Source organism: Alosa sapidissima, chromosome 2, assembly GCF_018492685.1.
Source record: "Alosa sapidissima isolate fAloSap1 chromosome 2, fAloSap1.pri, whole genome shotgun sequence".
Classification (NCBI taxonomy): domain Eukaryota; kingdom Metazoa; phylum Chordata; class Actinopteri; order Clupeiformes; family Clupeidae; genus Alosa; species Alosa sapidissima.
In genome coordinates this window covers 32,085,093-32,112,657 of record NC_055958.1, presented here as the reverse complement: position 1 = coordinate 32,112,657, position 27,565 = coordinate 32,085,093, and the positions used below count along the sequence as shown (strand labels likewise).

General features: G+C 42.9%; 3 protein-coding genes across 11 annotated transcripts in view; 1 reads left to right on the top strand and 2 right to left on the bottom strand.

Annotated features, from left to right (window-relative positions):
* Positions 1-65: 65 nt before the first annotated feature.
* On the bottom strand, positions 66-13,348 carry il17d (interleukin 17d). Its single transcript, XM_042068830.1, has 3 exons — positions 13,344-13,348; positions 1,070-1,637; positions 66-795 (listed from the first exon to the last, which is right to left on the bottom strand). The coding sequence occupies exons 2-3, from the start codon at positions 1,378-1,380 to the stop codon at positions 462-464; spliced, it is 645 nt and encodes a 214-aa protein (XP_041924764.1). The 5' UTR covers positions 1,381-1,637; positions 13,344-13,348; the 3' UTR covers positions 66-461.
* ift88 (intraflagellar transport 88 homolog) lies at positions 1,969-21,333 on the bottom strand. Of its 7 annotated transcripts, XM_042068510.1 has the most exons (30): positions 21,154-21,333; positions 20,588-20,711; positions 20,401-20,463; positions 20,192-20,251; positions 19,786-19,818; positions 19,545-19,598; positions 19,332-19,395; positions 19,117-19,186; positions 18,516-18,606; positions 18,112-18,216; positions 17,899-18,001; positions 17,628-17,742; positions 17,292-17,523; positions 17,105-17,175; positions 16,344-16,430; positions 16,007-16,106; positions 15,447-15,452; positions 15,058-15,144; positions 14,329-14,515; positions 13,879-13,987; positions 12,489-12,639; positions 12,170-12,285; positions 11,578-11,630; positions 11,419-11,484; positions 11,158-11,264; positions 9,797-9,857; positions 8,016-8,033; positions 6,361-6,408; positions 4,592-4,705; positions 1,969-2,584 (listed from the first exon to the last, which is right to left on the bottom strand). In XM_042068510.1, exons 2-30 carry the CDS (start codon positions 20,669-20,671, stop codon positions 2,463-2,465), a joined length of 2,577 nt encoding a protein of 858 aa, XP_041924444.1. In that variant the 5' UTR covers positions 20,672-20,711; positions 21,154-21,333; the 3' UTR covers positions 1,969-2,462. The 7 variants fall into 7 exon arrangements, with proteins under 7 accessions (XP_041924444.1, XP_041924480.1, XP_041924452.1 ...); XM_042068546.1 differs by lacking the exon at positions 6,361-6,408; XM_042068518.1 differs by lacking the exon at positions 15,447-15,452.
* Positions 21,334-21,526: 193 nt separating this feature from the next.
* Positions 21,527-27,565, top strand: part of cryl1 (crystallin, lambda 1) — a 41,471-nt gene continuing 35,432 nt past the window's right edge. Inside the window, exons 1-5 of one of the 3 annotated variants that reach the window (XM_042068811.1) lie at positions 21,548-21,707; positions 21,935-22,183; positions 22,316-22,423; positions 25,053-25,179; positions 27,263-27,424. In XM_042068811.1, the coding sequence (XP_041924745.1) occupies positions 21,969-22,183; positions 22,316-22,423; positions 25,053-25,179; positions 27,263-27,424 (612 nt within the window). In that variant the 5' untranslated portion in view covers positions 21,548-21,707; positions 21,935-21,968. Of the gene's footprint in view, positions 21,708-21,913; positions 22,184-22,315; positions 22,424-25,052; positions 25,180-27,262; positions 27,425-27,565 lie in introns of all 3 variants that reach the window. The other 2 variants (XM_042068806.1, XM_042068815.1) reach the window with 2 other exon arrangements.

The window sequence follows — 27,565 nt, the reverse complement described above, 5'->3', positions numbered from 1 at the left end:
TGAATTGTATAAGGAATACATAAAACCACAGTCTATGAAGGAAGTTTTACTTCTGATATATTACCACTTTTACCCGTAATGTTTTTAAGGGAATCCACTCCGGAGAGCAAGGATAATCTCCAAACACTGGCACCACCGCCACATCTCAGATTGCAGTTAGTTTCCTAGACTGTTTACTTTTATTGGCTTGTGCCTACAGTGGTGCTTATCATAGTCAGCTAGATCCATTCCATTACCCATGTGATGCCCTCATCTGTGGTTGGCTTTCATTCAGAATATATTGGCCTGTGCCTGCTTCACAGGAACTTACTTTCTAGGAAAGAAGACATGAGACTTTTTGATCAACAGGTGTCACTGTGTATCACCACTGGACAGACCCAAAAGCAGGAATCTCACATTTCAGTAAAAATATAGTTCTGATGGTCTTAATGTGGCACGTGAATAGGGTCTTCATACATTCTTTAGTTGTTCTTCCGAATGGGGTTGGTATGGAACGACTTCTGGCCTGGCTTTACTTTAGTGCTGTCCAGACTTTGGTTGGTCCTCGGTGCTTGCCTATCTTTTTCCAGCAACGGTACGCACGTGCACCCAACCGGGACCGAGATGTAGCTCTCCGTGTAGGAGTGACGGCCACCAATGCACGAGCCCGTGCGACGCAAGATCACGGACGGCATGTAGACCGGAGTACTGCGGTAGCGCTCGCTCTCCTGGCCGAAAGGACCGTTCAAGCATCCTTTACACAAGCAGTAAGCCTCTGGGATGTAACGTGGGTACCTCGCTGGGTCGTGGGAGACCCTGTTTGGATAGAAAATATATTTAGACTCAGAAACTGAAATGTGTTGTTTCCTATGTGAGAGGCTTTATTCGTCTAAAACTGCCATGCTTTGGTCGTTTTACATTACACTTGTTGACCAAGCGACTTCCAACAAGGGTGGTATGAACAATTTACCTGTAGGCTATTGCAATATGTGCTGAAATGTCGATTGTTATCTTGCCGGCATGCGCTAGGTTAATTTTAATGTGTTGTTAGTAGCATAAGAGATGCAATAAAAATCTGAAGAGACCATACCTGTATGCCCAAGGAGAAATACTTAATAGATTCACAGGAATGCGCGACTTTCTGTCCGCTGTCAAGCGACGACCAGAGGGACATGTCATATTCAGTCGCTCAACTGATGCAAGCTGCAGTGTGTGATGAAAGGCGCTAAAGACTCCCACCGAAAGTCTCCCAAACATCTGTTCAAGAATTTCCTCTGGAATATCCAAGCATGGACGTGGCCGCGGCATCTTTCTGGACACCTTACTAACTTTTGATCCCCAGCAATAGTCGCCCCACAGTAACATCACAGCCAGCAGCAGGACGCAAGTCCGATTCATCATTGTCTCACGGCACAAAAGATTCACAGGTAAATTACTGTACTTACAGGTACAGGTACTGATACTTGGGAGGACAGAAAACTCAGGGAAAGTTCTCCAAAACAGAGAGGGGAAACTGCGATTCACAGGAGAATCCTTCGTGGTTGCGTAAAAGTCTCCAGTTTGGCTGCCAGTCAGAGAGAACGGGGAAAGAATATTCTGTCCCCCATGAGTGATTTCCCACCAACCATGGTCTGAAAACCAATGAACGGAACATTTGGCTAAAATAGGCTAAAATAACTGGTGAAAAGTAACACCACCCGACCACCACTTAAGAGCCTGGGTTTGTTGACTGTTCTCCTGGACAGGGATAGTGACACCTAGGAATGAAAAGCAATTGGAGCACGTCTGCCAATCACTGGCCCCCAGCGTGCCTTCAGTGTACATTGCAAGTTGACAGTTCCACATTCCCAAGATTTAGAGTACAACACAATCACACACATTTACTACGCTGCAATTTCAACAAATTTGACATTTAAATGCACTTGACATCATGAATTAAATATGCCATTCATTCATTTATCACAACATAAAGCACAGAAAGCCGACAAGTTTAATCTGAAAATATTTATTTCCGTATATATATGCACTTAAATTTTCATCAAGTACACTCTTCAAGACTATCAAAATATAAATATTCAAAGCAAGGAAATGCTACCCTAAAACATTAGTGCTGCTTTTTTTCTTTCTTTAGTGAAATGATCAGTCCATGGGAATTGGAGTGGATGTCCAGTGAAATGCAAATGGTCTTGTGTCAGTGTTACATTTTCAACAAAACAAGAGAAAACTGAAAGGAAAGTGATAACTGTGCCTGTGGGACACATATGGAATAGCTTTCATCTGAGTTAACTGCGGAATGCCAGGCCAACACACACACACACACACACACAGACACTCATTCTCTCTCACACGCCGTTACTCCTGTGGAATGCTGAACAGGAATGGGACAGTTCTGACATTTGTGCGAGTGGGGTAAAAGGCTTCTTGTAAACAGACAGTGGACTAAGGACCAAATTGAAATCAAAGTGAAGTTGTAGACTTTCAGGCTATTCCGGTAATAGGTCATCTCCGAGCTCTTCGTCAGCAAACTCGTCTTCCTCAATGCGTTTCTTAGCAGCTGTCTTCGGCCTCTCCATCTGGGGCCCCAGTGGGTCCATGTAGGATGCATCTGCAGATATATTAGTTAGAGTTTAAGCATTAGGTAGGCCACTGCACAAGAAGCTACGAGTAGATAAAGAACTGATAAAATACAAATTTTATCTGCAAAAGATAAAAGACAAATCTGAATACATTTCTGAAGAATAACTGCTAAATACACTAAATCATGATGTGCTTACTGACCACTTGCAATACTATCTTCAGAAGTCTCATCCATTTCTGATGTGGACAGATTGTTGCACACTGGTGTGTAGTGGTAAAATAACAGGTGGGTAAACTATGAATTCTGTGATCACGCAGTATATCGGATTGTTTAAAAAGGCATTCAGAACAATGTCCAATGTTTATAACAATACATGTGGTATTTAAATAGTTCCTAGAGTGTTGATGAGTGATATTGTGAATGTGGATTAATACAGTGTGATTTTTAAACGTTAAAAGTTGCAATTGGTGAAAAACTGTTTTGATAGGTGGATAAACTCTAATAAGAGGTGGATAAACTCTAATAAGAGGTGGATAAACTCTAATAAGAGGTGGATAAACTCTAATAAGAGGTGGATAAACTCTAATAAGGAGGTGGATAGGAGGTGATAAACTCTAATAAGAGGTGGATAAACTCTAATAAGGAGGTGATAAACTCTAATAAGAGATGGATAAACTCTAATAAGGAGGTGGATAAACTCTAATAAGAGGTGGATAAACTCTAATAAGGAGGTGGATAGGAGGTGGATAAACTCTAATAAGAGGTGGATAAACTCTAATAAGGAGGTGGATAGGAGGTGGATAAACTCTAATAAGAGGTGGATAAACTCTAATAAGAGGTGGATAAACTCTAATAAGGAGGTGGATAGGAGGTGGATAAACTCTAATAAGAGGTGGATAAACTCTAATAAGAGGTGGATAAGTCATTTCTGAAATTTCAGAGGTGGGTATTTACTTGTGTTTAGCCTCCACTACATCCCTGGTTGCACACCCGGACAACAAAACAACTTGGGTTCATTAAATCTGAATGTTTGGGAACGTTATGAGTTATGACCACAGATATTCACACTAATACTATGTTTACGACAGACTGTAAAACTTGTGACCAGCAATGGAACATCCCAGCATGGAATAGACACGCTATGCACACAGATTAGGCAGAGTATTAACTGAAATAAGTGAAGAATGTGATGAGGAATGCACCGCACACCCCAGCATAGGGAGGTGGGGGACTGTAAAGAGCCAGAGAACAGGGGCTTCAGCCTCTTTACAGCCCACACACACACACACACATTCAGTCACTCACTCACACACGTCTTTCTTTCTCCCTCTCTCTCTCTCTCTCACACGCACACACACACACACACACACACACTTTCATTTGAACACAAATTATTCTTTTATCATTGTCACACACACACACTCACTGCCTTAGCCCTCTCTATGTTCAGCAGAGACAGACTGCCAGAGAAGATGGCTGTATTTGAGGGGATGAGCAGAGGCTGTGAGAGCTCAGACTGCCAGCCGGCTGCTCGCCTGCTCTCTCCAGGCCTGGCCTACTCACGTGGGTCTCTGACTGGAGGTGTTGTGATGGATGAGAGCAATGGTAAATGGCATTCGCAGATATAGTTTTAAAGAGCAGTGTTGAAGGGGGGTGGAGGGGTGGGGGTCAGGAAAGGGAATAGGAGAAATCTCTCTCTCTCTCTCTCTCTCTAATGATCCTTCCAGAGAGGGAGAGGGAGAATCCTCCACCAGGGAACAGAAAGGAAAGCTGCTGCAGGTGGAGAATATGGGAACTGTAACCACGGACACGAGCCAGGAGACCCCACAAGAAACAGAATTGTGACAACTGCATTAACTGAATGTAAATGATCATAACTATATAACAGGTGTTCTAATGACATGTACTGAATCCCATTTGGCTAACCGTGAGAGGCTCGTTTTCGTGACTTGGGAGACAAGAAGGTGAAGAATTCAGAGAGTAAGTTGTGTCACTTTCTTGCAGACAGAACATAGGATAAATGACTCCACTCACCAATGTTTTGTTGGGCGCTGGCCTCGTACGGTTCGTTGTTGCCTGGCAGTGACCGGAGCTTGGCGCTCAGCCTCTCGCTGCGGGTACTAGTGCCACGGCCGCTGTGACTGCTGTCTGAAGGACCACAAACCACATGAGATGGCAGTCGTGAGAAACACCTTTCAAACCAGGCACCTTACATTCACCTGCATTTGCAGATTTACCTTTTTTCTTTGATAAACTAAACATGGTATAATTAACTGAATATAGTATGTATATTCAGTATTGCATATATTGCGTAAGAGTACAGTATTGCCTATAGCTATGTTTCTACATTGAGTACTGTCTATCAGATAGATACAGAGCTAGATTGTAGTACCTATCTATACAGTAAGTGTGCAGGACCTGTTAGGCATCTTCCAACTCATGGAAGAAACCATATGGTGTAATTAGTTGTGTAACAACTAAACCCAGAGATCTGGTCTGTCCCAGTTGCAGGCCAGCAAATGAGCACGTCTCTGCTCTCTCCTGACCAATGAGAAGGCCTCCTCCATAACGAGCTGCAGAGTGATGCGGTGCGTGAGGAGGCCAACACCTCCGTCCCTTTCAGACAGGGAGTAGCCTGAGTCACCTGGCTCTGCTTAGCGTCCTGGCCCACCGGACTCAGAACCAACACCGCTGCGGTGCCGAGAGGCAGATGTGGCACTTCAAACGCCCTGCGTGCGTACGGCCGCCACGTAACCATAGCGAGAGTGGAAGATTCCCTTTTTTTCTTTCCCCCTGATCTCATTCTTTCCACCAGCGGACCCTGACCCCTTCAGAAGGCCCCTTTAACTCTGTGAGACTAGACCGGCTCTTCCCCAGGACTGAAATCTGTGGCTGAATTTTGCATCCCTAGCACATATATACGCATGCAAACACAGCTATTCCAAACATGCACTCCCCTCCACTCCCCCGGTATTGTGTCAATAAAACTCCTTGGCAGGCGTCTGGATGTTCTTCTCCCCTGCTGAAAGTACACGATAGAATGTGTCAGATGGGAGGATCTCCATGCCCGTGTGAAAATCGTATATTCCCCGTAGTCTTCTGTGAGAGCCTATGGTGGAGACTACTGAGTTTCACTGACACACACACACACACACACACAAACACACACACACACACAGACATGCACGCACAACATCAAGGCCTTACTCAAACACCTGAGAGTGTCGGTCAGCTGATGCTGGCTGTGGGCCTGTGACCACAGCACACCCTGACTGACTGGAGCCCACGGACTGCTGGGAAAAAGAGGGCTGCTTGTGGGGAGCAACGCCTAGCAGCAGCTCGACAGAATGTGCTAAGGAATCTGACACTTTGGCATTCGGTGTAGATCACGATCCTACTCTAGAGTGGCTCTGTCTGCTGATGTAGTGCTGCTTGGCCAGCCATCACCACCACAATGTTTCCCAGAATGGGATATATTTATATATTTGTATATCATATATAAATATACAAATACAAATGGACAGTTCATACCTTCTCACACCATGTCAAAATATGTCATTCTGTTTGACCTTTGGCCTCATGATGTGTTTGTAATGTGTGTGTGTCTCCCTTTAGGCTCCTGTTCATTCACACAAAGAGAGGAGGTGAGAAGAGGTGAGGAGGGAGAGGGAGAGAGAGAGAGAGAGAGAGAGAGAAAGAGAGAGAGAGAGAGAGAGAGAGAGAGAGAGAGAGAGAGAGAGAGAGAGAGAGAGAGAGAGAGAGAGAGAGAGAGAGAGAGAGAGGGAGAGCAGCCAGGTACATACCTCTGGCCTGCTCCAGCACAGGGCTGTGTTTGGCCTCAGAGTGAGAGACTGCAGAACCACAGACACGGAGGAGAAGAGCAGAGCAGAGAAGAGGAGGTCAAAGCTCAGTGGGGTGAAATAGAGCAGGAGAGACTAAGAGTTAATAAGAAAGTGAGAAGAAGACAATAATAATGGTGGATGGGAAGAAATGGCAAGATGAGTGGAAAAATATTAGCGGTGAACTTTGTAATATTTCTAATCAACATTTTCAACGCTTCATGACCTAATGTTGGCATAATTCTGAATCTGACGGTATGGATAACAGTCAGGGTTTAACAATATTCCAATAAGTTCCATCCATCTTGTTTGTCTCTTCTAGGATTGTTTTGCATTTTGTAGCATTTTTTATGTACATTTATCAGGCCCTAGACAATACATTAAAACAACCTAACACACAACTGCACACTACTACACAACTGCACACTAACACACAACTGCACACTAACACACAACTGCAATATTTCAATACATTAAAACAACCTAACACACAACTGCACACTAACACACAACTGCAATATTTCAATACATTAAAACAACCTAACACACAACTGCACACTAACACACAACTGCACACTAACAAACAACTGTACACTAACACACAACTGCACACTAACACACAACTGCACACTAAACACACAACTGCAAAAAACAGCCATTTTCCAATTTTTTATTTTATTTTATGTATCCTTTCTTTATCCAGGAAGGTCCCATTGAGATACTTCTGCCAGCGAGTCCTCACAACCCACTGTCTTATCTAAATAAAGCTGTCCTATCTGAATAAAGGCCAGAAAGCCTCAAAAAATGTATATATATATATATATATATATATATATATATATATATATATAAAAAACACATTTCACCACTAAGCTTTAACAAAACAAGATCTGGGTTATTGAGCTGGGGTTTAACACAGACAACTAATTCCTTCAGTAAATTGTCCAGACAATTCTACACGCTGCGCCTCATGGCTCACCTGCTCTCATGTGCACGTCTGGGACTCATAAAAAGACAAAGGCAATAACATTACTCACAGAGCCATGCATATACTGTACAAGAGTAGTAATCGCACCTCAAGGCAGATACTCTATATTAGCAAGGCATGATCTCGATTCAACTTTTTTTGTAGTAGTAGTTGGCTTTTCACAGCCCCAACAACACAATTCTACCATACACAGAAACTACGAGCGCTGAAGCTTGTGCCTCTCCACTAATGGAAACTGTCAAGCTTCTATAGCCTGGGTGAACCCAGACAAACCTGTTAGCAAATTTGAATTTGCTCTGCAGGTCCAGCAAATTCAGATCAGGCTCGTTCACCCAGGCTTAAGACTCTATGCATCTCAAAACAAAATTGTATCGCATCTTCAGGTCTCATACCGGGCACTCTCTTAGGGGGAGTGTGGACGACACTGGGCAGTGCTGCAGCAGAAGCTACAGCATGCAGAGCCCAGATAGAAGAGCAGGGAAGCAGGAGAAGACAAGAGAAAAGAATGAAATGCAGTGAAAGAAAATCATTTATACTGTCAGGTGAAAGGTTACCAAGTGAAGGATGAACAGTGAGCGTGTGTGTGTGTGTGTGTGTAACTGACTATCCCTTCCTGATCTGCACCTCTCACCTGGTCTAACTTCCAAATCTGAAACGAAAACAGAAAGAGTGACATTATTAATGCCTTGAAGACTTGAGTGTGCTTAACTAGTCTACTATCGCTACGATGCCAGCCTAATCTTGGATTAGTAGTACATACTCAAGCAGCTTCACTATTGAAGGAATATTTAAGATTTTTGTCAACATTCTCTGCTGCCTGCAACTCCAGCATTCTGTGAAATTCCTACAATAAATATTGTTTGTAAAAGGCAAAGAGTCTCTCTCAATTAAAAACACATTTAGGAAATGGAAAGAAAATGGAGAGCAGGCAGACAGAGAGTTGAAAAAAAAATCCAGCGGATTCCTTCAAAGTTTGATTGCAACTCATCAAACTTGTCGTCTACGGTTTCTGTGAAGGACTGTTGATAAGCTGAGACTAGCTGGTATGCGGCCTCATGCGTGGGCCCTGGAGGGTTCAGCAACACTTTCCACAGTCTACCAGTCCACCGACACTTTCCATCACCATTCACTTAGCTTCTTGTCATAACAAACACTTGGGCCATGGAATGTCAGTTAAGTCCTCAACCCTAAGACCTGCAGTTGTGTAAATGGAGATGTCAGACAGACAAGCAGTCTAATTGCCCTCTACACTGCAAAAACGGCTCATCTAATAAAATCTAGCCAAGTGCTATTACTCTTATATTAAGATCAAAAATTCTAGTTGTTATTGTTTTTAGTATAACGAGACTTACCTAGCGCTTTCTCGTAAAATCATTTGACTTAATTTAAGAAGAGTTTGACTTACCGGTATTTTAAGAAGTTTCATCCTGAAAACAAGTACATTTGTCTGCCAGTGCATTAAGCAAATTTGTCCTAAAAACAAGCAAATTTGGCTGCCAGTGCGTTGAGCCAATTTGTCTTGATAATTGTGATTGACTGCACATATCTGTACATGTTGGTCATACATTGTTCATACTGCATATCCATATCTATTATGCTCTTATAAGACTACTGCTAATACATTGCACATATTTATATTTCATATAAATATATTTTCAAATGCATATTACTGTAAACCATACCACTTTCTTAACTGTCTACACTGAACTATATGTCTTATACTGTTTATACTGCACCACCTGTCTATACTATGTATAACACATTGCACTTTTCTGCTTTTTTGCACTTCTGGTTAGATGCAAACTGCATTTCGTTATCTGACAATAAAGTTGAATCTAATCTGATCTAACCTAATCTAAAAAGACTCCTTAAAAGTCAAAATCTTCTTAAATGAAGTCAAAATGATCTTTTGAGAGAGTGCTAGGTAAGTCTCTTCATACTTAAAACAATGCGAAATAGATTTTTTGATCTTAATGTAAGACTTGGTTAGATTTTATTTTTTGTAGTGTAGGACCCCACATATAGCTCTGAATGCTAGTGTTATTTGACGTAGGACTTCTACATTCTGTCAATGGGTAGGATCAAGCATACAGCTCTGAAAGCTAAGGCTAACTGTAACTGAATGCTCATGCTAGTTATAGGAGCTCATGCTACTTGAGTTATGATAGATTGCTAAGGAGAGCCATACCACTGGAGCTTTTAGGAGGAGTGCGGAGGGGATGTGAGCTGCCTGCTTTCAATGAGCAGGAAGGAATGAACAGTGAGTAAGAGGTTTGGGAAAAACAACATGGCCATTAGTAAAAAACAAGAAGAAATAGCTCAGGGGAAAGACTATGGTCGTGGTCACTGAGAGCGTGTGGAAGCAGCTGAGGTCTCAGATGTTTAGATGGCCAGTGGACAGGCCAAACTTACCACTGCCAGCACTGCCCTCACGTCGGCCTCGAGCACTGCTCTCCCGCCCCGACTTTACTCTCTGAGACAGAGAGAGAGAGAGAGAGAGAGAGAGAGAGAGAGAGAGAGAGAGAGAGAAACAGAGAGAAACTTCATATGAGTAAACATGCACAATGTCACTAAACCAACGAAAAAGAAACAGACAAATGAGAACATGGACTGACTGTTCTCTCATTCCAACTTAACTAAGAGAGAGAGAGAGAGTGTGTGTGAGAGGAAACCGCGACTGACTGCATCTAAACATGCGTCTGACATTTGTATAGAGAGACCTCTAACCCTCAGGGCTGTCTCCCTCTTCAGTGGACGGATCTGGACTGCACCGACTGCAGCCACTCTAAACTTGACACCAGACCAAGACGCCTGTGTGTGTGTGTGTGTGTGTGTGTGTGTGTGTGTGTCAGAGTGAGATATGGAAGGGGATTAGTGAGAAGATTGGTTTGTTGGCATCCTTATGTTTGTATGTTGCCATGGAGAAAACACATGCAAATACCCATGGAGTGCCAACACCAGATACTGATGTTGATTTCTAAAGACGTCAGTAGAGAGAGCGACAGCCAACAGAATGAGAATGAGCGAGACTGAGAGAGAAGGAAAGCAACAAACTCTGGAAGAAATCCTCCCTGAGCCTCTGAGTCCAAGAACATGATTTAGGAACAGCTGCTCTCTATTCTCTCAAAACAATCAGACTTCATCGCTTTCTCTTTCTCTATTGCTCTGCTCTACATCACCTCTCCCTCTCTCTCTCCTCCTCCCTTCCTCCCTCTCTTTCTCCTCCATCCAGTAAGTCCCCTGGTCCCAGTCCAAAGGCCCACGCCTCAGACCTGTAGACCCACAGCCGTGAGTCTCTGTAGGCTTGTTAGAGGGCCATCCAGAACTTTATGGTGTTATTAACCACGGTCTGCCGAAACAGGATGCAGTAAGATGGTAATCTGGTTCTGTCTAGTGCCACACCAGCACAGTCTGTGCAGACATGATGAGATTTTAGCTGTGTGGAGATGGGAGGTTTTGGCTGTGTGGTACAGACAGACAGACAGACAGTAATAGCAGGCTGAAGAATGGGACGAACAGTGACTGCCAGCCCTGTCCCTCTCTCTACTGCCTCCTTATCCAGATCCCTATACTCCACGGACATCCTTGCATTTATGATGTTGGAATGAAGCTGGAAGTTATGATGTTGGAATTTATGATGTATGAAGTCTAGACCGACATTTAAACAAAGTGGCATTATTGACGGGTGTGGACTGCTGTATCCGCCTTGTAATTGTGAACATTAAAAAACGATGGTGTCTCTTCTGTGTCTGCGGGCCAGGCTGAGGGTGCACCTGTTCTCTGATCTCCTTCATCTTCTCCACCTTCTTGAGCTTGGTGGCGTACTCCTGCACCTCCTTCAGGCCCATGTCTGTGCACAGCCTCACCAGGAAACGCAGGCCTGGGAGGGGGGTCACACACACACACACACACACACACACACACACACACACACACACACACACACAAATAAATCAAATAAACACAGTCTTACTAAAAACAAACAAATAACTCTGGTGACAATGGATGTCAAGAAGTAAAATCAGATGCATTACATTCCACATTCTCTGGAAATTTCCGATGGATGTCTTTGTAGGTGTCCAAGGCCTTCTGGTAGTTCCCTGTTGGTTGAACAGCATCATGTTAATGCATTATTGACCACAGGGGAGCATTCCTCTGTACTGTTAGTATTCCCATCACAGCTCAAGTCCTACCACTTCTCCTGTAGCAGCTGGCCACCATCAGTTGCCACTTCACCTGCGTGGGCCTGCACATCAAAACAATGACACCATGCGGTTACCAAGCACACTTTAGGGGCAGCCGTGGCCTACTGGTTAGCGCTCCGGACTTGTAATCGGAGGGTTGCCGGTTCGAACCCCAACCAGTAGGCACAGCTGAAGTGCCCTTGAGCAAGGCACCTAACCCCTCACTGCTCCCCGAGTGCCGCTGTAGCAGGCAGCTCACTGCGCCGGGATTAGTGTGTGCTTCACCTCACTGTGTGTTCACTGTGTGCTGAGTGTGTTTCACTAATTCACGGATTGGGATAAATGCAGAGACCAAATTTCCCTCACGGGATCAAAAGAGTATATATACTTATACTTATACACCATGACGACAGCAACGTCCAGGCCTGATATACAACACCATAGCATGAAACACCGCAATACAGTTGATTTAATGTATTTACTAGTGCTAGTGTGTACATGTATTATAAGTAGTATATATTTCTGTCATTCCCTATGGCAAACAGAGGTTAAACTGTTTTGACAATACATCAAACAAAAAAGGATGGCTGTTTGTACTTACTGAATAAGTGTGGCCCTCTCAAAGTACTGAATGGCCTTCTCACAAAACTGGGTGTCGATGTAGTATGCTCCCAGCCATTCAATGACGCCAATATTTGAAGGAAAATATCTGAAGGACTGAAACAAATTCATATTACAGTATGTTAACATTTACCAAAGGCTTTCCCTTGTTTCTAATCTTATATGTTGCTGGTAATTATTGCCAAACAGATTTTCAGTTGACATGAGTAAGTTGCTTAACAGTGCCCTTTCAACTGCATCCCCCCCAGGTCTTGATGAGCAGTAATGGTGGTGAAAGAGAGTAACAGGGTCCTCCGCACCTCGTAGTAGTGTTGGAAGGCCTGGGACTTGTCCCCCTCGTTGTCATAGAGCTCCCCCAGCTTGGCCAGAACCTGGGGGTCAGTGGGCGTGACGCTGATCAGCTGCATCAGCCAATCAATGGCCTGGTGGGGGTCCTCCAGCATCTCATAGCTGACGGTGGTTAAGGAGACAACCACAGCACTTCCTCACAGGGCCTGAGTCTGGTCTTGATCCTCATACAAGTTAACCTACTGTGTATCTTGCAGCTGATATTTAGATTGCATCTCACAGACCCCAGCCCCCCACACTTAGTAACTTAAACATCAACAGTAGTGGTCACACATTTCTCTCATTAAGACTAAACTGACTAATTCATGCCATCTGATCTTGCAGTGGTTTTGCCAAAGCTGGGGAGGATGCTATTCTATAAGACCCTTTCAACAATCAAAACAAAAACAATGCTTGAACATTCTATTTGGGCCCCAATCTACTTCCTCTGCATTAAAGGTCCAGTATGTAGGAAATAATGGAAAATAAACTGTAACCATTCCAAAAATGATCACCATATGTTGTCAGAGAGTAAGGAAACACGATGAATTGAAGTAATGGCTTATTTGACAACATTACTCTAACCCGTAAAACCCCGTAAAACCCATGAAAAAAAATGAGTTACGGGGCGGAATGTCTTGGAATTTTCGTTTATGTTTTGAACGATTAATTATAGAATAGCGTATTAATAATGGGCTAGCGCGTCCTCCTATTTGGGTTGCCAAATTAGCAAAGGCCAACTGTCAACAGCTGTCAGTTGTAGTCATGAACGACTACGAGAGGCAGGCAAATTTCCAAAATTTAAACAAGAAACAAATTAAGTGGACATCGGAGGAGCTTCTTGAGATGGTGACGTCTTCGTCAAACGAAGAATATCAAGTCTGAAGCAGAGCTGGCCATATTTCTCCACAACAGGTAGCCTAGGCTAAACTTCATCTGCATCGCTAACTTCAGCTAAATATGTTACGTTGGTTAGAGAGGTATTTTTTTTTTTTACTGTTTCCGTAATGTGTAGCTGGGTCATGGTTGGAGAAACGTTAAAGCAGCTGCAGGTCAACTAACGTCTTAATTACATCTGGCAACCCAGAAGAGGCTCGCGTCTGGTAGTCTTGAGAACGTTCACCAGTGTTTTGATTTTGGCCTGCAGAACGTTCGGTAACAATCCTACAAATCGCACCTTTAAGATAACATATGGAATGTTAAAACGGAAGTCTTGTGGGGCCAACTATGATGCTGATAATGGAACTCTCTTGAAAGGGTCCATATTGTGGCCAGAATGAGATGTCATCATACAGTGTCTTTGCTGTACTGTAGACTACTGTGGACCTGGACCATCTGAGGGTCTTTCACTGTGAAGGATACAGACTGGCCAGCTGGAACATGACCTGGGGGCAGTTCCTGAGGATGGCGTGGAGCTTCAGGAAGCAGTCCAGGGCTTCGTCCAGCCGTCCCAGCTTCTTATAGGTCAGACCTTAATTGAAGCAACAATAATCACTGATGATTACATCGACTGCCTGATTGATTGGTTCATTGATTGATTGATTGGTTCTATCATTCATTCAACCATACCACTACAAAACACAAGAGCTACAGGAATAAATTATTTTTAATGAGAATAAATGTGTTGTGTGTTGTGTTGTGTGTTGTGATGTGTTATGCTGAAGTAGCTCAAACTATTTGAGAAGGCAATAATTACTCCAGTTTAAAACATGTCTGAGTGTGCATCTCGTGTTGTTTCAGCATGCATTGTAGTTAATCAGTGACCCTTGGATCCTCAAGACCGCCGTGTCCACTACGTAACTGACGACTGACCTAGGTTGTAGAGGCCCTCGGTGCAGGACGAGTCGTTGCGGAGGGCCTCCTTGTAGAACTCAGCGGCCTTCTCGTAATCCTGCCTCTCGAACACGGTGTTGCCCTTGTTGATGAGCGCCGCCGGGTTGTAGCGGTCAGCGCTCATGGCCATGTCAGCGTAGCGATCTGCCTGGTCAAAGTCCCTCTCCTGATGGGGTGGGGGGATAGGGTCGTGGGAGAGACAGAGAGATGGGAGGAGGGGGTCAGTGTGTCGGGAGGCACACATAAAGGCTTAATAGCTCTACCAGTGACCATAAATCACATGGACTGCATGGAGCATGGCATCATGGACTTATATTATGAAGAATTGTAAATATCTGCTCAGAACCGACCATATGGTTAAATGGTTTCACTTCTGACTAAGCGTAAACTGTACTTGGTTTTTACAGCCATTGAGTGCTACAAATACTATTAGATTCTGTTGATGGGTATTGGTGCATGAACAGAATCCCTTTAAGTGCTTTATGTCATCAATAAAGTCATTACACGATAAAGTGAATTTAAAATTCAAGCTGCTGACAAAAGCTTTTCCCTGACCAACCATTTGATTCACTCTGCTGTACGCTCATGACGTTATTATTCAATCTGTCTGTGAATGTCTCTCTCACTGTCGATACAGCGGAACCCAACAGGGGACTCTGTGCCAGGACTACCAAACACGGTGGTGACAGCGGCGCCAGCCATCCTTACCAGGAAGTAGAGGAAGGAGAGGTTGGTGGCGGCGGCACTCTTCACCCTGCTGTCCTTCTTCTCAAACGTCTTCAGAGTCTCCACAGCCTGGTTTCAAAAATCAGCATTTGTACAGCTTTGCACAATGATATGGGGAATATTCTGAAGAACCCATAATTCATGTAAGGTGTGCATGATGGTGTACTTACATAGGTAATAGGTAATAGGTAGGTAACACTTTTTATATCTTCCAATACAGTTAGAATGTAACTTGCATCCCATTGAGCTATCTAGTCTCTAGGAAATAAACCCACTAACATCTACAGCAAGCCGACTACTGCAGTCACAGTCTCAGTGAACAGTGAGTCCATGCACAACAACCACACCACGGACATGCAAGATGCACATACCTCCGCCTCAAGAGCCATGCAGGTGGACAGACAGTGGGCAACGCAAAAGAAAAGGAAAACACAAACAAACAGGGCCAGTGAGCACGCAGGAGTCAACAGACATCCAGAGAGGGGGAGTGGACGAGGAAAATAACACACTGGCAATAAATCAGTGGGAAAAAAAACCATGACAAGGGAAATAGGACAGAGTGTACAGTGCACTAGTACACAGAGTGCCCGCAACAAGAATTAATCAAAAAGACTAGCAGAACAGAGAAGTAGAACGCACATCAGACAGTCAAACAGTGGAGTCCACACGGAACAAAGAAGAGGTTCTTCATGGGGTCTTTCATTGTTTTTAGCCAAGAAACTGGTCCACGTGAAGAACCAGTTCTTTGTACCCTCATTAATATTTCAGAGATAAAAACACGTTATCTAACCTAATGGCCAAAACTATTCCCTCTTGTCTTCTAAGCCAAATAACTTAAGAGCATGCTGGCTAGATCACATCCTTTTCCCCTGAGTGCCAGAACTAACAGAATTCTACTGCTGTGCATCTGTCTCAGCCCTGAGTCTCTCACCTGGTTGAAGTCCCTCTGCCTCAGGTAGGTGATGGCTTTGTTGATCTCCAGGTCGTTGGCTAGCTCCACATACTGTGAGCTCTTCACCATGTCCACACACCTGCAGGGGCCAAACCAAGTGTCAGTGGTAATAAACAAAACAGTCCAATAGAAGACGGCCAGACTCAATGAGCCAAAACTGCTCAAAGTTGAAACGATGTATAGCTTGTTGTCAAAATGTAAATTACTTATAGATTCACTTAAACAATAGCATTATGTTTTTCATAATAATCCTTCCAGAACTGTGCATGGGAAGACTGCTCTACAGCTCCCTCTGCTGGGGCTGTTAGACACTCACCAGTCAAACCCGGCAGCAAAGCTGTTCTCAATGGCAGGGGCAATGAGCTTGGCAGATGTCATGATGTACTTCTCTGCCAGTGCTTTTCTGTAGAAGAGAACAGAGGCCCTGATTTAGATCTCTTCCAGTTTGTCATCATGTGTCATGAAAATACAGATATGAAGTAAAACACAGTCACAAACAATCTGCTTAAGATATAACCGGCTACCCTCAGGACTACAGGTTTATTCTAGTTTGAAGCCCCGCTTCACCTCAAAGTCAGAATGGCATATCCAAAGCAGCTTGCACACTGCCCCAACAAATGCCAACAATCACATACAGCTGGCGCACACTGACTCAACTGTTGGTCTTCGTTGGAGTTTGTTGGCATTTGTTGGGGTAGCGTGCAAGCTGCCTACTCTGTAAGACAACAGTACATGAGCCAGTCAAGGTTATGTTTATGTATGGTACCACAGGACCAACACATGAAAAACAAATTCTGTGTTGTGCAGTGCCCAAAATACTTTGCTGATGCATAACCTCACCGCCAACATAAACTATGATGACAACTAAAAGTGACTGACCAAGTGTTTGCTTTTGTGCCTGTAAGACAAACAGCTTGATGTATGAGTGGCCTTGTTTCTTGTCTTCGTGTGCTAGCACGCAGTGGTGTTGGTTTTGCCCATGCTAAACCAGCCTCGGGCCCCTCGGCCCCCACGGGCCCACAGTCCTAGCCCCCGTGTCTATAAACATATGAATCCATACAGTGTGTGCTAGACTACCTATCTCTCTCCATCTGATGAAGCTGGTCGTTTTTAATGGCCTCGATCACCATGTTTGCTTTAGGGTCATCCTGCAAAAAACACAAAATAGTGGCTTTAAGTAATGGTCGTCATGCCTTTGATAAAAAAATATTTTATGTTTGAAATATGATGCACTGTACGAGCAGAGTTAAACAGCGCTTCTCACATTAGCTGGGATGTATTTGTCTTCTTCGTCGATGCCCAGGGGGGCACTGATGAGCTTCTGGAAGGACTTCTTCATGCGGTCGCGATCTCCGATGGCATAGTAGCAGAGGATGAGGTTGAAGCCGGACTTGATGTTGGGGCTCTCGCTCATGATATGCTCGAAGGAGGTGATGGCGTCCGAGTACTGGCCCATCTTTATGAAGACCACGCCAATGTTCTGCATGATCTTTATCCTGCAAACACAATGGAGGAATGATGATGATGATGATGTCTATCAGCCTAGGAGAAGAGGAAGAGCAGAAATCGACAGAAGAGGAGTAACAGAAACCGGTCTTGCCTCATCTCCTTGTGTGCATTGGATATCTGATCCAAAGCCATACGGTAGAACTTGATGGCTTTTGGGAAGTTCTTCTGCTTGAAGTAGATGTTTGCCATATTTACTTTCAAACGCCCTGTTTGGATGAGGGGGAAAAGAATGAACTTACATTAGCATATTAAACCTATTAGGTATCTTGATTTTTATCAAGGTAAAATATTATCATCATATTTTATATGCGTAAAATGATCATCAATATCTGAACTATTTGAACATAAAAATGTTACTTCACCTGCATTACTAAACATCTTGTTCTTCACAATGACAGAGTAGGTGTTCAAGGCCTCTTGATACATGTCATTGTTGGCGTATTGGTTGGCCAAATTAAACAGCACCTGTGCAGAGATTACACACATCGTCAGCATGTTATAAGTCAAGGACAGGTTTTTTTTTTTGTGCATGCGATCTGGTGCCCCCAGAGAGGAAGAACTACAACAGAACTCACAGAGTAGGTGAGGTCCAGGTTGATGTGGTCAGAGGTTCCTGTCTGCTCCCGCTGTCTCACCAGAGCTCTCTCCTTCCTTCCTGCTTCCTTGGCCCTCTCCAGGGCCTACGCACACACACAAGAAACAAGTTTGTTAGCACATTGGCAAGTTCAAAGTGGGGGATATTAATGTCCTGCTGAATATGCAATATTGTTGACAGGGTACTTTACTTCCCTCCTAACACTACTACTCTGAATAAATTACAAATACAAATAAACAGCTTGTCAGAGGTCAGTCAAGCAACCAACTGTCACTAGTGTTAAAAGGTCTCTGTGAAGCGACAAAGGACAGTGTGGTGTGAGGTTGAAGACGACATGAGGACGAGACCAGACACCCGAAGGGACGGGTCACCCTGCGGACTCACCACCTGCTGGTCCCCCCGACTGTACGCCATGCAGCTCTCCTCGATCAGGTCATTCACCTTCTTCTCAAGAATCTTGATCTTCTCCTCCGGGCTAAAACACCAATGGCACACAGCATATTACATTACATGTTTTCATCAAGTGGACTGTTAGGACACAGTTGACAGTGGTAATGAAATTATGCCTTAATTACACTTAAGTAGTAACTCTCTCTTTCTAAGAATGATTTCACACCTAGCTTGTTTGGAGCAGTTGAATAGGACTGTGGAGCATTTTCCCCCAAAGATCGGTTTGTTTGGGTATATGTAAACAGAGCAATCGCACTCTAAAAAAATGGACCAAGACTGCCTAGAGCAGGTGGTCTCAGCCTATTTCCAATCGAACTCTAGAGCCGTATGTTATGTCTGGAAAGTCTGCCAAAATCGAAGCAACAATCTGACCGACGTGTTTACAAATTTTGTTCCAATGTTGCCATGTGGACACAAAACAAACTGCACAAAATTTGAAGTGATTCTGCTTGTGATCTGAAGCAAAATAGGTATAAAAATGCCATAACACTTAAAGTGAAGTGCAAAAAGACAAAAACAATATTGAACAGCTTACGAGTCTTCAATTTTTGTCTCTAGTGCAGGGGCAGGGCCTTTAGATTGTCCCAGTGGATCAAAGGTTGAACCTGAGAAAATAAAGTCATAGAGTAACGTCATATTTATAAGTAATTAGAATGAAGAAACACAGGCATTGAGACAAATTGGTACATAGAATGAGAGCTGCAAATGGAAAGACTATTTGGAGTTAACTGTCTGATTCTATGGACCTACCTCTGGTCATAGTAGAAGAGTATCCTGCTGCCCTTACTGCAGTCATAGGCCGAGCTGCCCCATCCTACATGCACAGACATAAAAAAAAAAAAACTTATCCACTAAATCACCACCATAGGGTTTATTCTTATTTCCCATATAACCTTTATGCAAACTCTGACTCGATTGTAATAAGTTGTTTATTACTATATCTATGTGTTGAATTTTTCTCACCTGCACAGCACCAGTCATTGGCCGGCCCATGGACGAGACCATCTGACTTCTGGCCTGCCAACATCCAGTGATAAGAAACATTAAATGTGAACATGGTAACATACAGTGAGTAACAAAAATAAACAGATGGATGATGTGCACTGTGTTGTCTTATTCACTAATTCCTCCTCCATCTCATCTCAGCTCAGCTCCTCTCCTTTCCTCTCCTCAAAGTGAACAGAACACTGCTAAGTTTCCTCACCTTCAAAAGCCTTCCTCCCTGACTGCTCTCTACCTGAGTGTGTGGAAACAGCAAACACACTGAAAGCTCACATCAACTTCTGAACACGACTATTGACACTTCATCTCTGAGACTTAACTGGAGATGTCACAGTGTCAATGATGTGCTAGATACATGCATTAATGCATTGCAATTCACCCATATGAGAAATGATGATAGATCTTGCAAGTGGAAACACATACAAATAAATGTAAGTTAGCCTCTCACATTGGAAACATTTGTAGACATATTAAATGGGCGTGCACATTTTAAATGGGCGTGCACATTTTAAATGGACGTTTCTTGAAAGATGTTGTGTTTCCAGGATGCAGTGCAGTTCAGTGATGCTTGTATGGCGACATTCAGGCACACTAGCAAGCTCACTCACCCCATAAGAGGTCCCCACTGGCCGTGCCGCAATAGCTGTACCAGGAAACTTGGCAGTCATCTAGGGCAATAAGACAGGTATGAAACATCATGACCAACATAACAGTTACTGTAGGCTGCAATTCATTGTGAGACATTCTATAAATAACTTTTGCCTGCAGATAAACACAACAGCAAAAACATGCAAAAAAATGTAGCCTATGTACTCACTGGTGGTCTTCGTCCATGGCTAGTCCTGACAGCTTGCTGGAAGCCAATGTCATTATCCAGTTCCTTTGAAAGTAAGCAAGTAAGCAATGACATAAGTAAGTAAATAAGTAATAAAAGTAAATAAGTAAGCTTAAGTGCCATACACTGTACAAACTGCAAAACTGTGTAAAATGTATCTTGTGTTTACCTCACTGTCAAATGTTGGGTTGTAATCATTATAACCCGAGTACAGGTCATCTTCATCTTCTGCAGCAAGATGAACGTTCTCCATGGTTTCCACTCTCACAGGGTGAATATTCTGTAGCAGGCAACTGGGGAAGTGACATGAACATCCAAAACACAATGTTAACGTTACTTCATCAACTAACTTAACTCACAACTATTATCCTGACATCAACATAGACTATAGTTACAACGACATGATACAACTAACGTGACAGCAATCGGCTTTTTTTCCAGCCATCAAACATTCTGTTTAATCAGACTTTGGTCTAATTAACAAGTAAATGTAGCTAATTATCGCTAGTCAACGTAGGCTATTTCACCTAAAGCCGAATCAGTAGTAGGCGGCTAAGTATGATGCTAGCAAGCTAAATGAGAATGTCCATAACGTTAAACCATACAAAATAACAGTTATCTTGCGAAAACAGAGGCACATTTTCACACTCTACATTGCAAACAAAAGCAGAGGACAACATGCGGATCAACTAAAACAGTGCAGACGCGCTATGATTGTATTAACCAGTGTCAAACCTTTGCTACAAGTTGCAAATCCTTCTGGGAGACTTCTCGTCCTCTCTAGTCAAAACAAGACGCAACATTGAATGGGCGTGTGCATTTCCTCCGAGTTTGTGGTTGGACTAATGGTCAGTCGATCATTCTTTTCGCAATGCTATTGGGTAAATTACTACTTTCCCCGTTGCTAAGATACCACACCTTTACCAAATGATGCAAGGAAGATATTTCACAAATATTTAACTCAAAGAACTGCCAAATTAATCAGTGATTCCAATGAACTTGTGTTCAATGAACAATGTTTCAAATTTAGTTGCACGAAAGTTGATCATCTACCACATCAAAATAATGAAAGGGAAAAAAAAATCTACAATGATCAGAACCTGAGATTGACCACTACAGGACACCGTCCATATAGAGCTACGCCCGCCCACTGTTCATGTGATTAGCTAGTAGCCCGTAAGTTTATGCAAGGCTATGCATGTTTCTGAATTCAGTCATTGGATTTGAGACAGCGACTGACTGAAAATGAGTAATGCTACGGGATCCAAAACTATCACAATTGTTGGAAGGTAAGTGGTCATAATTATCAATCTTCAGTGGATACAATGAATGAACCATTGTGTTTAGGGGGTGTGGAGTGGAGAAGTGGAGTGGATGTAGATTTTGCTGTCAACAATTTGAACTTCGAGCTTAGAGTTCACTCAAACGAGTCCAAATAAAGTATTGCCACTCGAAATGAGTTTTATACGTTTCTTTGTTTATATTTTCTGTGTAGTCTGTATTTTTACATTAACAGATAATCAGCTGACTGATCAACATAGCGCGTTTGAATGGGAATTGCTATTCAAGCACCTCCTGCTGCAGTTCCACAGAAACGATTTTCAGTGCACAACTACTGTGCATGCTTGTACTGGCCTGTCAATGGGAGTTATTTTTTCCATAGAGGAAAGCGGATGTTCCACATCTCTGTTAGAGGCCATGCTTTCCTCTTGTCAGCAAAATATTCTGTGCTTCACAAAGATGATGTCTGTATGCATGAGTGCATGTAAGTGTGTATAAAACAGATTTGAAGAACCTTGTGAAATCATCCTTTGTGCCATTTATTTTGTCATTGCTTAGAGTGATTGCTTTGTTGATTTAAATTGTGTACTCTTTGCTGTTAAACTATCTTCTCCAGTGGGCTGATTGGACGGTCCTGGGCCATGGTGTTCATCAGTGGGGGGTACAAGGTGAAAATCTATGACAACCAACCTGGTCAGGCAACCAAAGCCATCACAGAGATCAGGTCAGTGCAAAATAAGCAAAATATTAACTGATCCTCTTAATGTTAGTAGTGAGAGCATGCAGAGACCATGTGAGCAGGTATAGGCTTGCCTTGTCATGGATTAATTATTGACTCCACATTACAACTATTGTTACTGAGAAGACACTGACTGCTAACTGTTCTAATATGACTTAAACATCTGTCCATGATTCTGATGAGAGGTTGTTGATATTTTAGCTCAAGAGCCAATCAAATTTTAGCAATGTATAGATTGGTGGGACATTGTTTATGAATCGGTCCAAGCTGCTACTGTTTACAAGTTAGTGCCCTGTACAGAAACACAATACTTTTTGGCTGTACACACAGAGCGTGCAACAATCTCCTGGGCCTCTGGCTTTATACAGGCCTAGGGCCCGGGTTACCAATCCCACTGGTTAGAGTCTCTGTCACTTTGGATAGGAGTGTCTGTTCATACCAGTCACTTTACTTTACTTTACTATAGCCTAATTTTACTTATTGGAAGTAGAATGGAACGGTTGGCAATACATTTATGATGCTGACAAAGTTTGTTATGTGGGGAAATCACAGTTGTTTACTAGACTTGTTGATTCACCCTCTTGGACCACTAAGCTCAAAGGGGTCATAGCATGACTCTACTCCTGCCTTTTGTATGTTGAGTGCATGCATACTGAGCGTGCAACTCTCTATGACAAAAAGTGACAACTTTCTTTTTTTCTTTTGGTCCTGAGCCTCTGGCTTTATACAGGCCTAGGGCCCCAGGTTACCAAACCCACTGTTGTGAGTCTCTGTAACTTTGGATAAAAGTGTCTGTTAATACCAGTCACTTTACTTTACTATAGCCTAATTTTACTCAGTTATTAGAATGGTAGTCGGTAGAATGGAACGGTTGGCAATACTTTTATGATGCTGACAAAGTTTGTTATATGGGGAAAACACAGTTTGGCTGTGGCATGGAGGGAGGGGTTATGCATATGTGCTAATGTGCTAATATAGCACGCAAACAGTGAGGCAGAAAGACAGTGGTAAAAAGTGGCTAGTGGACAGAGAGTATCCAAACATGGAGGGGGTGAAGAGGCAGACAGACTATGCAGAGAAGTCCATCTCTCCTCTTCCCTTAAGTGAAGCATTGAACAGTTCAGTGGCCCTGGGGACAAATGTCTTCCTCAGTCTGTCTGTTGTGCAAGGCAGTAAGGGAAGTCTCCAGCTGATCAGGCTCTTCTGCTTAACAATAGTGCTGTGAGTTAGGGTGACACTCATTGTGCAAGATGTTGATCAGTTTGTTCAGGTTCCTTTTGTCAGATATTGAAGTGATGCACTCCAGCTCCCACTACAGAGCCCGCTTTCCTTACCAGCCTGTCAATTCGCCCCGCATCCTTCTTCTTTGTGCTTCCTCCCCAACATACCACTGCATAGAAGAGGACGCTGGCAACAACAGACTGGTCGAACATCCTGAGGAGCTTGCTGCACACATTAAAGGACTGTAGCCTCCTCAGGAAGTACAGCCTGCTCTGCCCTTTCTTGTAGAGTGCATCAGTGTTGGCTGACCAGTCCAGTTTATTGTCCAGGTGGAGACCCAGATACTTGTAGGTGCTTACCACCTCCACATTGACCCCATCAATGGGGACTGGTAGCAGAGTGGGCTTGAATATGATGAGATGAGAGGTAAATATGGAGCCACTACGCACTCAAATGGAAGACATGTATGTTCACTTAGGAACTGAATGCGTTGGGTTAATTCAACCTTCTGAAAAGACTTCAGGGGAATCATCATAGTTCCCCTATTCTCATCACCCAGCTCAGGCTAGCCTGAGAATGAGACATTTTTTTTCCCAGTGTAATGCCCCTTGGCTGTCAGTAGGGGGAGTTGTAGCCTATAGCCAGGGCGGAATTCAGTGCAGTAACCAAACCAAGCAAAAACAAATCCATCTGTTTTCATCCCATTGTTCAAAAGTGAGGTCTGTTCTTGTAGCCTTAGAATAGGCCTATACATTTAGAAGTTCGTAGTTTTATTTGTTTTTAGTTTTAAATCGAATTTGGACTCAAAAATGTGTGTTGTGACACTGGGGAGCAAACCCAACCAGAATCCAAACAATTTGTACCCAGAAGTGTTCTCTCATGACCTACCTTTAAAGACAGATTAGTCTTGAAAAAGTCACACAGCGCTACTCTACCCACCCACGACCTTTTTACAATTCATGATGTGTTGACTGAAGTGTTGATGAGGTGACTTTTTTTTTACTTCAGGTTTTACAGTTCAGTGGATAGGGGCCCTTTGACATGTGAAGTGCTCTTAGGGAGACTGCCATTGAGTGTGTATTTTGTTAAGCGCGTCGAGTTATTGTTTGTGGATGTGTACATAATGTGTACAGTAAGTTTTACTATGGCAAATTTTGAATTTGATTTCTTAATTGCCCATATATGTATTTGTTTCATTCATATCTTTATGACAATGTATCATCTTTTGTCTCTTGATCATATAATTTCCAGGTAGAAGAAACCTATTGGTCAGGTAAACTTTGGCATAGGTATGAATAATGTTGGCCTTAACTGTGTGTGTGTGTGTGTGTGTGTGTGTGTGTGTGTGTGTGTGTGTGTGCGTGTGCGTGTGCGTCTGCTGTGTTGAGTGCAGAAAGCAGATGGAGGAGCTTCAGCAGGCCCAGATGCTGAGGGGCAGCCTGGGTGTGTCCGAGCAGCTGGCCCTGCTCAGCAGCCACGATGACCTCCAGCAGGCACTAGAGGGCGCCTTCTTTGTCCAGGTCAGGGGTCTCCAGACTTTTTTCCTCCGAGAGCTACTTTGAAAAAATGGACATGGCCGAGAGCTTTTATGTTAGTGGTAGCATGCCATATATTCACATATCTGATCTCCACCCAAAACCGCTGAATAAGAGTTTGCTTTAAAAGTATGCTTTCAACTCGTTTACTTTCTCTCTTTGTAGACTGTGAATTTGATTTAATTGGAATTTTAACATGTTTCCCAAGTGACTGGGTTTTTGAACATCTTCCTCAAACATTTTGGAGAGCTACTTAGAAACAGGTTGTACCTGTTGTAGACGGTTGTCTCTCTGCAAAAAATCGTCATCAAACTTTGAGCTATTCATTTTTTTTTTTTTTTTTCAATTTCATTTTCATCAATTTTATTTGTTTTAGTGTGACCGCATTAATTGCCCCGTGTAGAATTTGCTTTCATACATACACTAGATGACTGAGGGATATGGTGTTCAGAAAACAATTTCTACTTCACTAATTATTAAATATGTGGCAAACTGAATTAAATATGTCACGCCACACTCCACACCACCAGACCGTAGGACTACAGTAGGGTTTGGGGGTAACTAGGAAGAAAGAACATTCCATTTCCCTTCAATGCCACCCTTTTCCCAGCCATGTACCCGAATCCTTCCCTGTGGAAGTTTCATCGTGAGCCTGGTACCGACTGTTACGCGTCATTTAATTAATCATTACAATGTATTGAACCGCCGTAGGGATGATCAATGTCAGGCTCTGTGTACGTGTGTGTGTACATGAGGATGAGAGAGGGAAGGAAACCTGTGATGTCACACACTGCCTTTATGTTCTCTGTTGAAGAGTAACCACTGCTGTTCAGTTTTTATATTACTAACAGGTGTGTCAGCAATGTCACCTTTGTCTATTCATCCTAACGTCACAGTCCATTAGAGCATTTTCACTCTACATTGATTTGAATGTCTCCCTCCCAACCAATAATCAGTTTCTTTACATAATAGATAATTACAGGAGAGGTGCGTAAGCATCTGAAGACACTGGACGCAATGTGAAATATTTCTTTGTTTTGTTTGTTCTATTGTTTTGTTATGGAGCTTTATGTTCCTCGCCCTATTCTGTTTCTGCTTTTCCCTCTCTGTCTTTGACAAGCACACACAGACACACACACACACACACACACACACACACACACAGAGAGTGAAATATCTGCTATTTCTATTTCTAAGAAGTTGGAAAACTGGAGTTTTACAGTTTACACACACTTTATCTGCCCCATTTTATTCACCTCTTATAGTAAATGTAAATATGTTTAATTTTTTGATTTTAAGAATTCACTTCAGGCACGTTGGCATTGCTTGCATTCTTATTCCACGTGATTCCACGTGTTGAACAGTGACATTTCTCTGTTCCACTGAGAATCAAGACAGAAGTACAGTAATACTAGTATTACCAGTTAGAATGCATCTCATCCAGCCGGTTTATGTCTTTCAGATGGGTTTGTCACAATTCAGTGACAGAGAGAGAGAGAGAGTGATTCTCTCTTTGTTTTGTGGAGATATGGTACAGTGTTACTCAATCTGAATTAATAGAACCCATGACTCAGATGTTATCTTACTGTTTTACACGATTTCCCTGTCTCTAATGCTTACTAGACAAATGTTGTCCATTGTTTTCCGTTGTGGTATGGAAATGGGAAACTTGGCATCCTGTTGTGATCTAAACCAGAAGAATAAGAACAACTCATGACTAGTAAAGAACTATTACTTAACCACAGAAATATTTAGAAATCCTTCAGTCATATCATATTAATGAGAATATTTCATCTCCAAGGTGTGAGAAAAGGATCTTGAATGAACAATTGGGCCAAAACGGCAAAATATTTTATTTTAAAGTCAGCTGTTGATTATTATCCTCTGTATTCACATACAGATTTCAGTCTACATAATAAGGCCTCTGACTCTGTAAAACACCTTGAGACCATGATGTCAGTTCTTAGTGCTGCTGTAGAACTGGACTGTATAATCATGTTTAGATGGTATTCATAAATATTCAAGTCATATTGACCTGTGTGTATGTTTATATCTTTGCCACTAACAGGAGTCAGTGTTTGAGGAGTTGGAGGCCAAGAAAAGTGTGTTCCAGGCGGTCGAGTCCCACGTTGGAGAGGATGTGATCCTCAGCAGCTCCACATCTTGCCTGATGCCCAGTAACGTGTTCTCAGGACTCCAGAACCGATCCCGCTGCATCATATCCCATCCAGTCAGTACCGCTCTCACATCCACAAACCTCTGACTGGTGCACTCTATGGGCCTGTATGTATATGTATGTATGTACAGTTAAGAACAAAATGATTCATACCCCTGGCAAATATTGATTTAATGATTTAATTTTCTCTTGACC

Bases quoted from the DNA above. Each gene is read 5' to 3' on its own strand.
- il17d (XM_042068830.1), bottom strand. From the start codon at position 1,380: ATGATGAATCGGACTTGCGTCCTGCTGCTGGCTGTGATGTTACTGTGG. The intron at 796-1,069 runs GTATGGTCTCTT...CTATCCAAACAG, and splicing joins ATTTCTCCTTGGGCATACAG to GGTCTCCCACGACCCAGCGA.
- ift88 (XM_042068510.1), bottom strand. From the start codon at position 20,671: ATGGAGAACGTTCATCTTGCTGCAGAAGATGAAGATGACCTGTACTCG. The intron at 20,252-20,400 runs GTGAGTACATAG...TTATTGCCCTAG, and splicing joins GCCATGGACGAAGACCACCA to ATGACTGCCAAGTTTCCTGG. The intron at 18,607-19,116 runs GTAAGCTGTTCA...TTGGTGTTTTAG, and splicing joins GAGACAAAAATTGAAGACTC to CCCGGAGGAGAAGATCAAGA.